At 40.9% G+C, this 11291-nt stretch overlaps 2 protein-coding genes and 2 long non-coding RNA genes across 4 annotated transcripts in view; 2 read left to right on the plus strand and 2 right to left on the minus strand.

Annotated features, from left to right (window-relative positions):
• Positions 1 to 35: 35 nt before the first annotated feature.
• prdm12a (PR domain containing 12a) lies at positions 36 to 3935 on the plus strand. Its single transcript, XM_029444546.1, has 5 exons — positions 36 to 408; positions 1872 to 2062; positions 2202 to 2357; positions 2620 to 2734; positions 2886 to 3935. Exons 1-5 carry the CDS (start codon positions 174 to 176, stop codon positions 3329 to 3331), a joined length of 1143 nt encoding a protein of 380 aa, XP_029300406.1. The 5' UTR covers positions 36 to 173; the 3' UTR covers positions 3332 to 3935.
• Positions 3936 to 4863: 928 nt separating this feature from the next.
• Positions 4864 to 7496, minus strand: LOC115016771 (uncharacterized). The gene is made up of 4 exons (XR_003833189.1): positions 7403 to 7496; positions 5685 to 5792; positions 5264 to 5353; positions 4864 to 5171 (listed from the first exon to the last, which is right to left on the minus strand). It is a non-coding gene; the product is annotated as an uncharacterized LOC115016771 (long non-coding RNA).
• The window catches only part of fbxw5 (F-box and WD repeat domain containing 5), a 6887-nt gene continuing 2210 nt past the window's right edge, over positions 6615 to 11291 (plus strand). The window contains 8 exon segments of the mRNA XM_029444792.1: positions 6615 to 6758; positions 8358 to 8583; positions 8732 to 8889; positions 9348 to 9531; positions 9700 to 9848; positions 10050 to 10181; positions 10183 to 10368; positions 10459 to 10642. Coding sequence (XP_029300652.1) covers positions 8367 to 8583; positions 8732 to 8889; positions 9348 to 9531; positions 9700 to 9848; positions 10050 to 10181; positions 10183 to 10368; positions 10459 to 10642 — 1210 coding nt within the window. The 5' untranslated portion in view covers positions 6615 to 6758; positions 8358 to 8366.
• LOC115016772 (uncharacterized) lies at positions 8756 to 9512 on the minus strand. The gene is made up of 3 exons (XR_003833190.1): positions 9175 to 9512; positions 8978 to 9056; positions 8756 to 8876 (listed from the first exon to the last, which is right to left on the minus strand). It is a non-coding gene; the product is annotated as an uncharacterized LOC115016772 (long non-coding RNA).

Here is an 11291-nt window from a genome sequence, read left to right on the forward strand (position 1 = left end):
CACAGCCTGGCAGGGCAGCTTTACGCACAGACAGTTTGGAGCAGAAGGACGCACTGAGGAGCAGCTCTGGGTGTCCATCTCTTCTTCTACACTTTTCTGCTTCTTTTTTTTATCGCTCAACTTGCAGCTGCACCGCTGTTATCATTTCAGGGTTTTCTTTTTTTATTTGCAACATGGGCTCCGTGTTACCCGCCGACGCTTTGGCTCTCAAGTCTGGATTTAAGTGTCCGAGCCGCTCGCTGTCAGACGTGATCACCTCGGACATCCTGCACAGCTTCTTGTACGGCAGGTGGAGGAACGTGCTGGGCGAACACCTGGCGGAGGAGCGGCACAGCGGCAGCAGCGGCAGCAGCGGCAGCCCCAAGACCGCCTTCACCGCCGAGGTGCTGGCTCAGTCCTTCGTCGGAGGTAGGCTGACATGCTGGTTTATTATGGAGATATTTCTGTTTTATTTCAATGCTGATTGTTTTGTCATATTGTTGTGCATGTTTGGACGTTTTTAATTGCGGGTTTGCAGCCTAATGTTAGTACTTTGTACGCGTTTTATTAAAGTTAAATGTGTATTTTGTTTAATGGAAATGATTTGATTTCAGTTTTGATTAAATAAATAACAATTCTAAAAAAAAACATGCATGCATATAATTTCCTACAAATGTGTTACACTGAACTACAAGAGGATTTTATTTTTATTTTATTGCACTGACAGCTAAATGTGTGCCTTTTTTCCCAATAATATCAACCAATATCATTTCGAGAAGATCCCACATCCTGCACAAGAAACTAAAATAACTTTCACTTTCTGTCCAAAACATTCATTTCCCAAAGTTTTTCTCACTAACTTGTTGCTTTTTTCTGCATTTTCCCTCATTTTGCTCCTTTTATTTCGACCCATTTAACGCGTTAACCCCTTCAGAGCCTCGAGACCTCGCGTTTAGAGGCTTGTTAGGCGTGTAACTGCCGCTGATTGAAAGACGCAGGGCATTAAATTCATTTGGTTAACTTTGTGCTTGACCTGGGAAAGTTTCCACTTAAACCTCGAGGAGAGAAAGGTTTCTTTTCTTTGAGATGTCCCGGGTTTTTATCCCGCATTCATCAATCTCCGGACAGTCTCTTTTCCTCTCTTGGCAGCTATGGGGCTCCGGAGCTTTTCTCTTTCTCTCTCCTTAAAAGATTTGCTGTTCCTCGCATAATGCACCGTGAAGGCTAAATCTAATGCTATTCATTGCATGTCAACCATCTAATCGCCTTTCCATTTTTTTGTTGCCGAAATTCCTGAGTCTTTTAAACAAGTCCTCGTTTCTTTCAGCGCAAATTTATTGCTACAAAGTTCTTAAAAGGATAATGAATTTGGAATTAGCCGTTTCTTTTCCAGTAAACTTTAATGAATATCACATCTGAAGCATGACAAATCGCTGGACCCTGGGCAATAGAGGACCATTTAACCCCTACTCGGCTCGGCTCAAAAAAAAAATCTTTGATTTTGACATTAAAGAAGATTTTTTTTTTCTTTTTTCCCCTTTCTGAAGTGGATGAAAATACTTCCCGAGAGAGTTTCTGTGCACAACAAAAACTTTAAATTCAACCAGATAATCGAATTAAACGGAGGATAAGGTGTAGCTTAATATTTCGTGACTAAAATAAGATCCAGTCCATTTGCTGCTTTCAGGTCTTTTCCAGCATTCCTGTTTCATGAGATCCACTCGGCCTGCTGAACAACAAGCATTTTAAAGCCTCTCGGGAGTTAGATGTGTGTGCAACTTTACTCGTGCACACTTTTTAGAACTCAATTTAAACACATTTATGCTCTTTATCTGACACCTACATTTTTAGTTTCCATTTTGCATGCTCACATTTCTTCTTTCTATTTGCAGAGGTGCAGAAGCTGTCCAGCCTGGTGCTGCCCAGTGAAGTGATCATCGCTCAGAGCTCAATCCCTGGAGAAGGTCTGGGCATCTTCTCAAAGACCTGGATCAAAGCAGGAACCGAGATGGGCCCGTTCACAGGGAGAGTCCTGTCCCCGGAGCACGTGGACCTGCTCAAGAATAACAACCTCATGTGGGAGGTGAGCTGAGACTTAAGTTTCTGATTCATTCATTCATTCATTCAGCCTGGATATGCAGCCCATGTGGCCACAGTTATACAGAGTCAGTGTTTTATAACTTCCTCATAATATTGACGCGGTTTTCCTTGTGCGCGCTCAGGTGTTCAATGAAGACGGCACGGTGCGCTACTTCATCGATGCCAGCCAGGAGGACCAACGCAGCTGGATGACTTACATAAAGTGCGCCCGGAATGAGCAGGAGCAAAACCTGGAGGTGGTGCAGATCGGCAGCAGCATCTTCTACAAGGCGGTTGAGGTGAGAATTAAAGTTAAATGTGTGTAGCTTGTTATAATACTGCTGTTTGTCAGTAAACATTGACTGGGTGGTTTAGGGATTGTATTAACGACCACCAAAGTATGTAAACGCCCTTTAGAGTAGCGCCGCCTGCTGGCCAATAGGAGAATACAATATGTGATTTCTGTTATTCGGCTAAATTAATTGTCAGGTTGCACCAGTCACAAGAGCAGCAACTCCAAATCACATATTGATAGCCTGACTTTTGCCCTTTTTTCCTTAGACCATCCCACCAGACCAGGAGCTTCTTGTATGGTATGGAAACACCCACAACACGTTTCTCGGAATCCCTGGAGTTCCGGGAATAGACGAAGAACACCTGAAGAAAAGCAAGAGTGGTGAGTAATTTATTATTTATCAGGGGTGTCATAGCTTTAGTGATTTAGTCATTAAAGCTAACATCTGTTGGTCTTTTAATTTAATTGTGTATATATTTTTTTAGACAAACAAACTTAATTCCATCTTCCTCCTCTTTGCTTCCTCTCCCAGATGACTCCCACTCCTGTGAGGGCCCTCCCTCCTGCTCCCCTCCCGCCTGCGCCACCACCACAGCCGGTCGGATGCGCTGCGTCATCTGCCACCGCGGCTTCAACTCCCGCAGCAACTTGCGCTCCCACATGCGCATACACACTCTGGACAAGCCCTTCGTCTGCCGCTTCTGCAACCGCCGCTTCAGCCAGTCGTCCACGCTCCGAAACCACGTGCGCCTGCACACCGGCGAGCGGCCCTACAAGTGTCACGTGTGTCAGAGCGCCTACTCTCAGCTGGCGGGCCTGAGGGCGCACCAGAAGAGCGCGCGGCACAAACCGGTGGCGCACGCCGCGGAGATTTCATCCAAAGTGTCCCCTCATCCCCCACAGATGTCGGCCACGCCCCACCACCAGCACCACCAGATGCCCCCCATGGTGCACCACATCCCCACCATGGTGCTATGATGACAGAAACAGGGAGAGACAGTCACGCAGAACAACGTTGCACTTTAGATTATAGGAGAAGTAAAGGGGATCCTGCTGAGACAGTCCTTCACTAAGGAACTAAATGAGTTGATGTGATAGAAAAGCATCTCACAAAGACATTTGACTATGTTGCCTTATTTGTATTGCTTGTTTCATTGGCTATCACGTGATCAAAATTCCAGCAGAAAGATGTTTTAATGATTGTCTGTATTTTGGAAAGCTGAACAACAACTCTGAAGATTTTACAAATAAGTTGTTATTCTCGGTGTTATCTTTAAACCAAGCGTCATATATATCACTACAAATGTGAGATATTTTCTACATTTTTACACTGTTTATTTCGCATCACATCTTCACCAGCTCAGGTGAAAACAACAGTCAGAGATTTGTACAGTAAGAAGAAACTAAGTGTACATTGTTTCAGCTGCATCCATCCACACTGTAAACTGAAATTGTCACTTTAACCTTGCACAGACTGTATACTATACTGTTGTGTAATTGTAAAATTGTATTGTATACTACATGTGAATGTAAATACATTTGTGCTTTCTTCTATTCTAAATAAATATGATATGATATTACATATAATGGTAATTACTGGAGGACGTCACCCATTAAAACAGCTGTTTTAAAGGCAGCAGACAGTGTTTTCCTGCTCTGTGTGTGGTTGAATGTGACTTTCATCTAATAATATAATATAACAACATAATATAGTATAGTTTACATAGCTGCACTCGCAACCAAAAAAGAGATCTGAAGATTTTTTCTAAAAGATAATATATCAAATTTGAACTCCATCACTTGAACACTTATTTTATTTAGAAAAAATTAATCAATATTAAGAAACAAACTTTGCCAAGGTCCTTCCAAATAATCTAATGGTTTGTTTTTGTTGATCATAGTATTGTATAGTATCATTAAATTGTGAGGTGTAAAATGGGCCAAAGACAATTAAAGCTGTATTCTGCTATATCATCAAAACCCCTTAATGCACATACAAGTAGCTATTAAAAATGAATAGATAACAAAACCGACACATATTATATATATATATATATATATATATATATATATATATATATATATATATATATATATATATATATATATATATATATATATATATATATATATATATCTTTTTTTAAATATGTTTTTATCTCATACACTTCAAGTGTATTTTTTAAAAGTTGTGAATGGCTGACCATCTGTAATGTATACTTTATATCGTGATGCAAAGTTCCTCATGATAAGCTAGTGAGTAAAAACATGTTTTGAAAAATAATCAAATTTAATATCTTATTATATAATTATATATATATCTTTTTAACGTTGTTTCGTTTTAGTGATAAAGAAATCTTTCTTGACAGCAGGTAGTTGCTGTTGTTTCTTCCTCCACATGATGGCGCCACATACTCAGTCTCGTGAGAAAAGTGAGGACACTTTTATGTCACAGACAATAAATTGTCAAATTGACAAAACATGATCTTAACAACCGTTTATTCATTTAATTGGATACATTTTCTGCTGACCACATTGCATGTATATAATATAAAGTATTGGTAGATACAGTAGACTTCTGAGCCACTGCTGCACTTATCTGCTGTCAGACATTACCCAACTTCCCAACAAGGAGTTTTCGGACAAATCATCATTATAACAGGTACAGAGCAACACAGATCAACATGCTGCAATTGAAGAAACGTCAGAGACAGATAAGGTGGAGGTGGAAATATGGGCATCTCTTCTGTGCAGAGGAATTAGGGAGGGTTTTGAAAGGATGTTTTTTCATCACTGGAGACTGTCCACACATTCTGCCCTGCACCGTGAAGAAAACACCACAGTTAGCCATAGGATCCACAAAGAAAATTTATTTTAAAATGGTACCATTTCACCAAAAATGATGAGCACCTTGATCCTGGTATAGTCATCCTGCTGCTGTCCTCTCCTTCTTGGAGGAACCACAGCAAGAACTTATCCACTCAACGACATTGCGCAGACCTGAAGGAAGACAATGTGAAACAGACTTGAATTCTTCTGTTATCTGTTTGTAGTATCAGCCACACTGCTGATGAGATAATGTTGTGGCAGGTAACCTGATCTCACCCCTATCAGGTTAAACACTCTCCATTTTACAAACAATCATACTATGCTTTTTCACCTTATTCAAACATTCAAAGGCTTCATTGTCATATGCACAACAGCTATAGCGTAGTTGTTGGCAATGGGAATCTTAAATCCCAGGCCCCTCCAAGAATGCAATATACAGTATACTTAAAACATAAAAAATAAATGAAAGAGTAAAATTGTATCATAAAGTTTGAATACTTACCAGACAATAGCAGTCACAGCATAGCTCCACTTTAACTTCTTCTTTAAGAGTCAGTCTTGAAGTCATCTGCTCCCTTGTGGTCAGTGTATTGAGGTGTCTGCACTGACACTATAAAACAATGTACTGAGGTCACCACACAGATACAGGAAGTATAGTGTTACTAATGTTTCCATTGCATGTGTACTTCAAAGACATGAAAACAAAGAATACAATGAGATATTGAAACTGGCAGTAAGATAAGAACAGTGTATAGGTAATATATATGTAAAGGGATCTTCTCATATAAATAAATAAATACAAAATAACAAATCATATGTCCATCATGACCATTTGGTTGTAATAAAAACGGTGTGGCAATGTAAAAAAGTCAAATTGGAGTGTTCCTTTTTATAATAACAAGTTGCAAAGAGTGGGACGTACGTATATTTGTCAGTATATTTCATTAGAGATATAGTTATATTAATAGTATTATTTTTAGGCGCACATTGAATATCAGCTTATGTTGAAATCTTCACCATTTCAAGATAAAGCTGAGAGTTGAAATGACGTTGTAACAAATAAAGGAAAAACAAAAGACTTAACATTTATTTCAGAATTTAACAAATCATTTTGAAAATAGATTTTTACTGGGATTTTAACAGTATGGGAACATATGGGAATATTTGTAATATAGCATCTCTCAATGCTACAATGGAAATATAACTTGAAAATGTTGTTGTTGGATTAAAAAAACGACTAATAAATAGAAAACATAAATAATAAAAATAAATATCACTCGTGGTTATTACCAAGAGATGATTTAATCATAATTAAGAGGAAAATGCATATTACACTACATGTAAATACCATAAACTGTATATAAATATTTATTATTTTGTTATTTTATAATACAGTCTATGTTAAATCCGGAATACATTGCGTTCGCCTTGCCGGAGCGATGATGCTGTGATCTGTTAGTAGAGTCTGGATCCGCTCGATTCACCGCTGCCGGACGATTGTTGTCATTTTTCTGTGGCTAGCATCCGGCGCTAGCTAGCCGTTAGATTTTCTCTCCAACATACTTTGATCCAGCAGGTGGGTCACAGTTTATGTCAACAACTTTGTACTGAGCCAAGCTGATTTTCTCCTGCAACGAAAGCATTAGTTTATAAAAGTAATTGCTTGTTGTCAGAAATAAATGTCGTAGCTAAAAGTTGAAAACAAATGTCGGCTAACAGCTAGTTAGCTAGCTTAACGTTAGCTACATGGACATTTCTGGCTAGCATAGCTTTAAATTAATTAATTTTGCTTAACAAACACACACAAACGCCAGCTATTTATCAGATAGTTAGCTAGTTATTGTGTTGTATGTCAAGAGGAAGGCTAGGCAGTTCGTTTCAGTGTAAACACAGTAACTTGTTATGAGTTTTACGCACAGCGACACAAATGTCCATTTTAGGTCATTTTCACACGACGGGTGGCTTCTTTGAAGAAGAGTTGCATTGCTTTATTCAGAGTTAGACGAGGGTATTAGATTATTTTAATTAAATGCCGTTTACTTGAAATTCCTAATGTTATGCGCTGGTTTATTGAGGAAACGCCACGCTAGCATGGCTCTGTCCCAGCAACGACTCTGCATTATACACAAACCCCTCCTTTATGCTGCCCATTCCTTTGGCAGCTCTGAGAAAAAAGTACAAGCTCAGTAGCCATTATGGAGTACTTGTGAATGCACTGACATGTCCAAGATGAGGATGATGATGATAGCTTAAATGAGCTGCTCTGACAACAGGAGATTTGTACTGCTGAACACAGCTCAGTGCTGGCTGAGCATTGTAACACAAACTAGTGTAACAGCTCTCAGCTGTCAGGCTCAAATTAGTCCTCTGAGAGGACGTGGGGGGGCGGCTCAAGTTATTTATGGGTGTAGAGGGCAAAATAATATGAATATGTTAATATAAAATAAGATTTCATAGAAAGAGCATTCCCTGTATTTTATGACAGTAGGGCTGCAAATAAGATTATTTTTTATTATTGATTAATCTGCAAATAACTTTCAGAGGTTCTCAATAGTTAGTAATAGTTAGCGCCTTGAGATTGCTTTTAGCTTCGAAAGGTGCTTTATAAATACAATTTATTATTATTATTATTATTATTATTATTATTATTATTATTATTATTATTATTAATAATAGTTATTCAGCCAAGAACCCCTTATAGGGTAAAATAATATACCCCCAGTATATTATTGTACCCTGTAAGGAGTTCCCAACCCCCTCGTATATGAACCTTGGAATAATTTACTTCTTACACTTGTTTTTTTATATGATATATAACAGAAAAGAATCTCCATATTTGAGAGTTGACAGTCTCAGTATAAAATATTTTGATTTATATTTTTCAAGTTGAGCAAAGTATTTCTCTCTAGTATACTAATTAAAATAATCTTCTTCCAGTACCAATTTAACATCCGTAATAAAAAAGCCATACATTTAAAAAAATATCTTTTTCATTTCATAAAGTATCTTCAATTATTATTATTTTAACATGCTTAAAGCTTCTTAAGGGGGGAAATGTATGTTAAGGGGTTGAAGTTGCTTTCACCTAAATCTCTCTCTCTCTCTCTCTCTCTCTCTCTCTCTCTCTCTCTCTCTCTCTCTCTCTCTCTCTCTCTGTATGTATGTATGTAAACAGGATGTTAGGATGGAGTGTGGTCCAGTTCTGCCGGACAGCCTGGTGTTGGAGATCTTTCTGCCGGACAGCCTGGTGTTGGAGATCTTCCTGCATCTGCCCCATGATGCTGTGCTGATTGCTGGTCTGACCTGCAGACAGTGGCTGGCTGTCTCCAGAGATGAGTTCCTTTGGAGGGAGCTGTTCTACAGCTTCTACCGCATACCACGCTATGTACCCCGACACCCAGGTTAATACTAATGTTATACAGAAGAAAGCAAAGTCATTTTCACTCAGTGTAAAAAAAAAAGAAAAGAAAAAGGAACCGATAACAGCTTTGTTGATCGATGTTTAGACCGGTTACAGCTTTAAATAACTCCTGATCTTCCTTTGTGCAGCGGCGGTGTCGTGGTACAGGGAGTTCAGGCGTCTGTTTGACTGCATCCCCTGTGTGGAGGTTCAGACGCTGGTAGAGCACACTGACCAAGTCCTCCACCTGGCTTTCTCTCACCGGGGTCACCGCTTCTCCTCCTGCTCCAAAGACTGCACCATTAAGGTAGTAAAGATAATTGAGGTTACTTTCATCCTGGATCTTATTTTCTGACAGCACGACAATTAATTGTGTTCCGCATTTGGTTACTGACCTTTTTCATGTCCCTGGTTAACTTGTAGTCCGGCTCTAAAGTATAAACGTCGGGCCAAAGCAAGCTCCAACAGGTGAACCTAAAAATAGATTAAAACATGTGCTATCAACACGGTGTGCAGTCAGTATGCAGTCACATGCGTGATACACGATTTGATACAATTTCTTGGTTCATTTGAACAGGATGAACTGTCTTACTTTGGGCCAGAAGCTCATATAGATGCAATAATAATGAATGTTGGGGAGTTTTGAGCTTTCTTGATGCATTTCTTCTTCTTTGATCCCCTAAATGTTTAACGACCACCAGCTGTTGTCCTCTTTATCATCCACTCGCTTCTTTTCAAACCTGTCCTCTGGCTTCTTGTGTGCAGTTATGGGACACGGAGCGGCCAGACGGTAATATTTCGATGGTGCACAGCTCCAGCATGCGGCAGTTTAACTGGGGCTACACCCAGTTCTCTCAGTTCAACGCTGACGACACCTTGCTGCTTGTGTCTGGCGTGTACCTGGGCCCACACCACTCCTCGTCTGGGGAAATCGCTGTCATCAGTCTGGGTAGGAACCAAGAAAAAAATCCCACAACAGCGATGTGTCGTCATTTCCTGTCGATGTTTCTTGAAGTTATTTTTAGTTTTCACAATAATCTTTTTGTGGGAGTCTTTCCTCAACTTTGTGTTTGTGTTTCCAACTCTCCCATTCTCCCCATGTGTTAACACACTACAGATAATTACACGCTGTTGTCGCGTGTGAGGAACAAGCCGTACGATGTGTTTGGCTGCTGGCTGAATGAGACTCACCTGATCTCTGGGAACCTGCACTGGATAGGCAACATGACGTCCTGCTCTGTGCTCTGGCTCAACAAAGCCTTCCAGGTGAGACGCAGCACAGCAGCTGAAGCCTGTCACACATTCAGTCAAAAATCTTTCAAAGTGCAGATGTAGGAAAACAGGAAGAATTATTTTGCTTGTGTTGTGGGAGTAAGTTATTGTATTCTTTTTTTCCACATAATCCTACAAAAGATTACACACATCCTCCACAATGTCTTTCCTCATCATTTTCTTTCCTCACGACAGGATGTCGAATCAGAGAACGTCAACGTAGTCAAGCGCCTTTTCAAGATCCAGAACGTCAACGCCAGCACCATCCGCACAGTGATGGTGGCCCACTGTCGTCGCCATGACACCCCGGACCTGCTGCTGGACTACTGAGGCTCAGTCCCAGGCTCGAAGGCAGAAAGGTCAGCAGCCGCAGCAGCACCAGCCCCTGCTCTTTGACCTGGGAACCTCCGGCAGTGAAGAAGAAGATGAGGAAGGGGAGGGGGGCGAGGCTGCAAGGTACCCCACCGGCCGCCATCCTCAGCCCACCATCTCAGGCCTGGAGCAGGTTATACAGGTGAGCGAGGTGCCATTTGTATTCATAAAAAAAAAGTACTACTGTTCTTCATTCAGCCTCTTTTTTTGTGCTTTTCTTCCTTCCTGTTAGAGTTGTAAAAATGTAGGGCACACAGAGTTGGCGATTGAGACCCACGTGGCTAAGATGATGGGCAGAGCACACACGAAGGCCCCTGACTCCAGTCTAATCGGGCCCTCTGAGCCCGGGGAGGGAGAGGACAAAACCTACTTACTCTTCACCACCGGCAGCCTTACATACTCCCCTCACCAGATAGGTATGTTGGCTTCAAAGCTAGAGCATGCAGATACAACGCAAAGAAATTAAATGTAAATATATAAGAAAATTCCACATAATGCTGTCAGCCGTCTCCTCTCATGATGTAGTTTCAGTTGTTGGCACTACATTGTGGAATAGTTTGCCACAGTTAGATCTTCTCCCCTCCATCTAAAGCAGGGGTGTCCACACTTTTTCGGCTTGTGAGCTACTTTTAAAATGACCAGGTCCAAGTGATCTACCTGTATTAAAAAATGCTGCGACGCGGGGGGTGCTGTCTGTGGTTCGTGCAACGTGGGGGGGGGGGGGGTGGTGTGCTGGAGCTGGGGCGTAGTTCACTCCCATCCTTTCCTCCGCTCTGTCTCTGACTGTAGGAGTGTGTGCACCGTGTGTGTGTGTGTGTGTGTGTGTGTGTGTGTGTGGGAGCGAAACAGAGCAGAGGAGGGAATGTGTATGCGCAAGGCAAGAAAAAAAACCAAAAACTTCAGGGGGTTCCGTTGGGGGAATATATATATTTTTTTTTTAACGGTGCGCGATCTACCCGCACTACACTCGCGATCAACCGGTCTTTTGGGCACCCCTGATCTAAAGACAAATCTCTTGTCTTTAACCTTGTAATTATCAGCTTGATGTTTTTATGATATCTCTTT

This window comes from Cottoperca gobio, chromosome 12 (genome assembly GCF_900634415.1).
Source record: "Cottoperca gobio chromosome 12, fCotGob3.1, whole genome shotgun sequence".
NCBI classification, from domain to species: domain Eukaryota; kingdom Metazoa; phylum Chordata; class Actinopteri; order Perciformes; family Bovichtidae; genus Cottoperca; species Cottoperca gobio.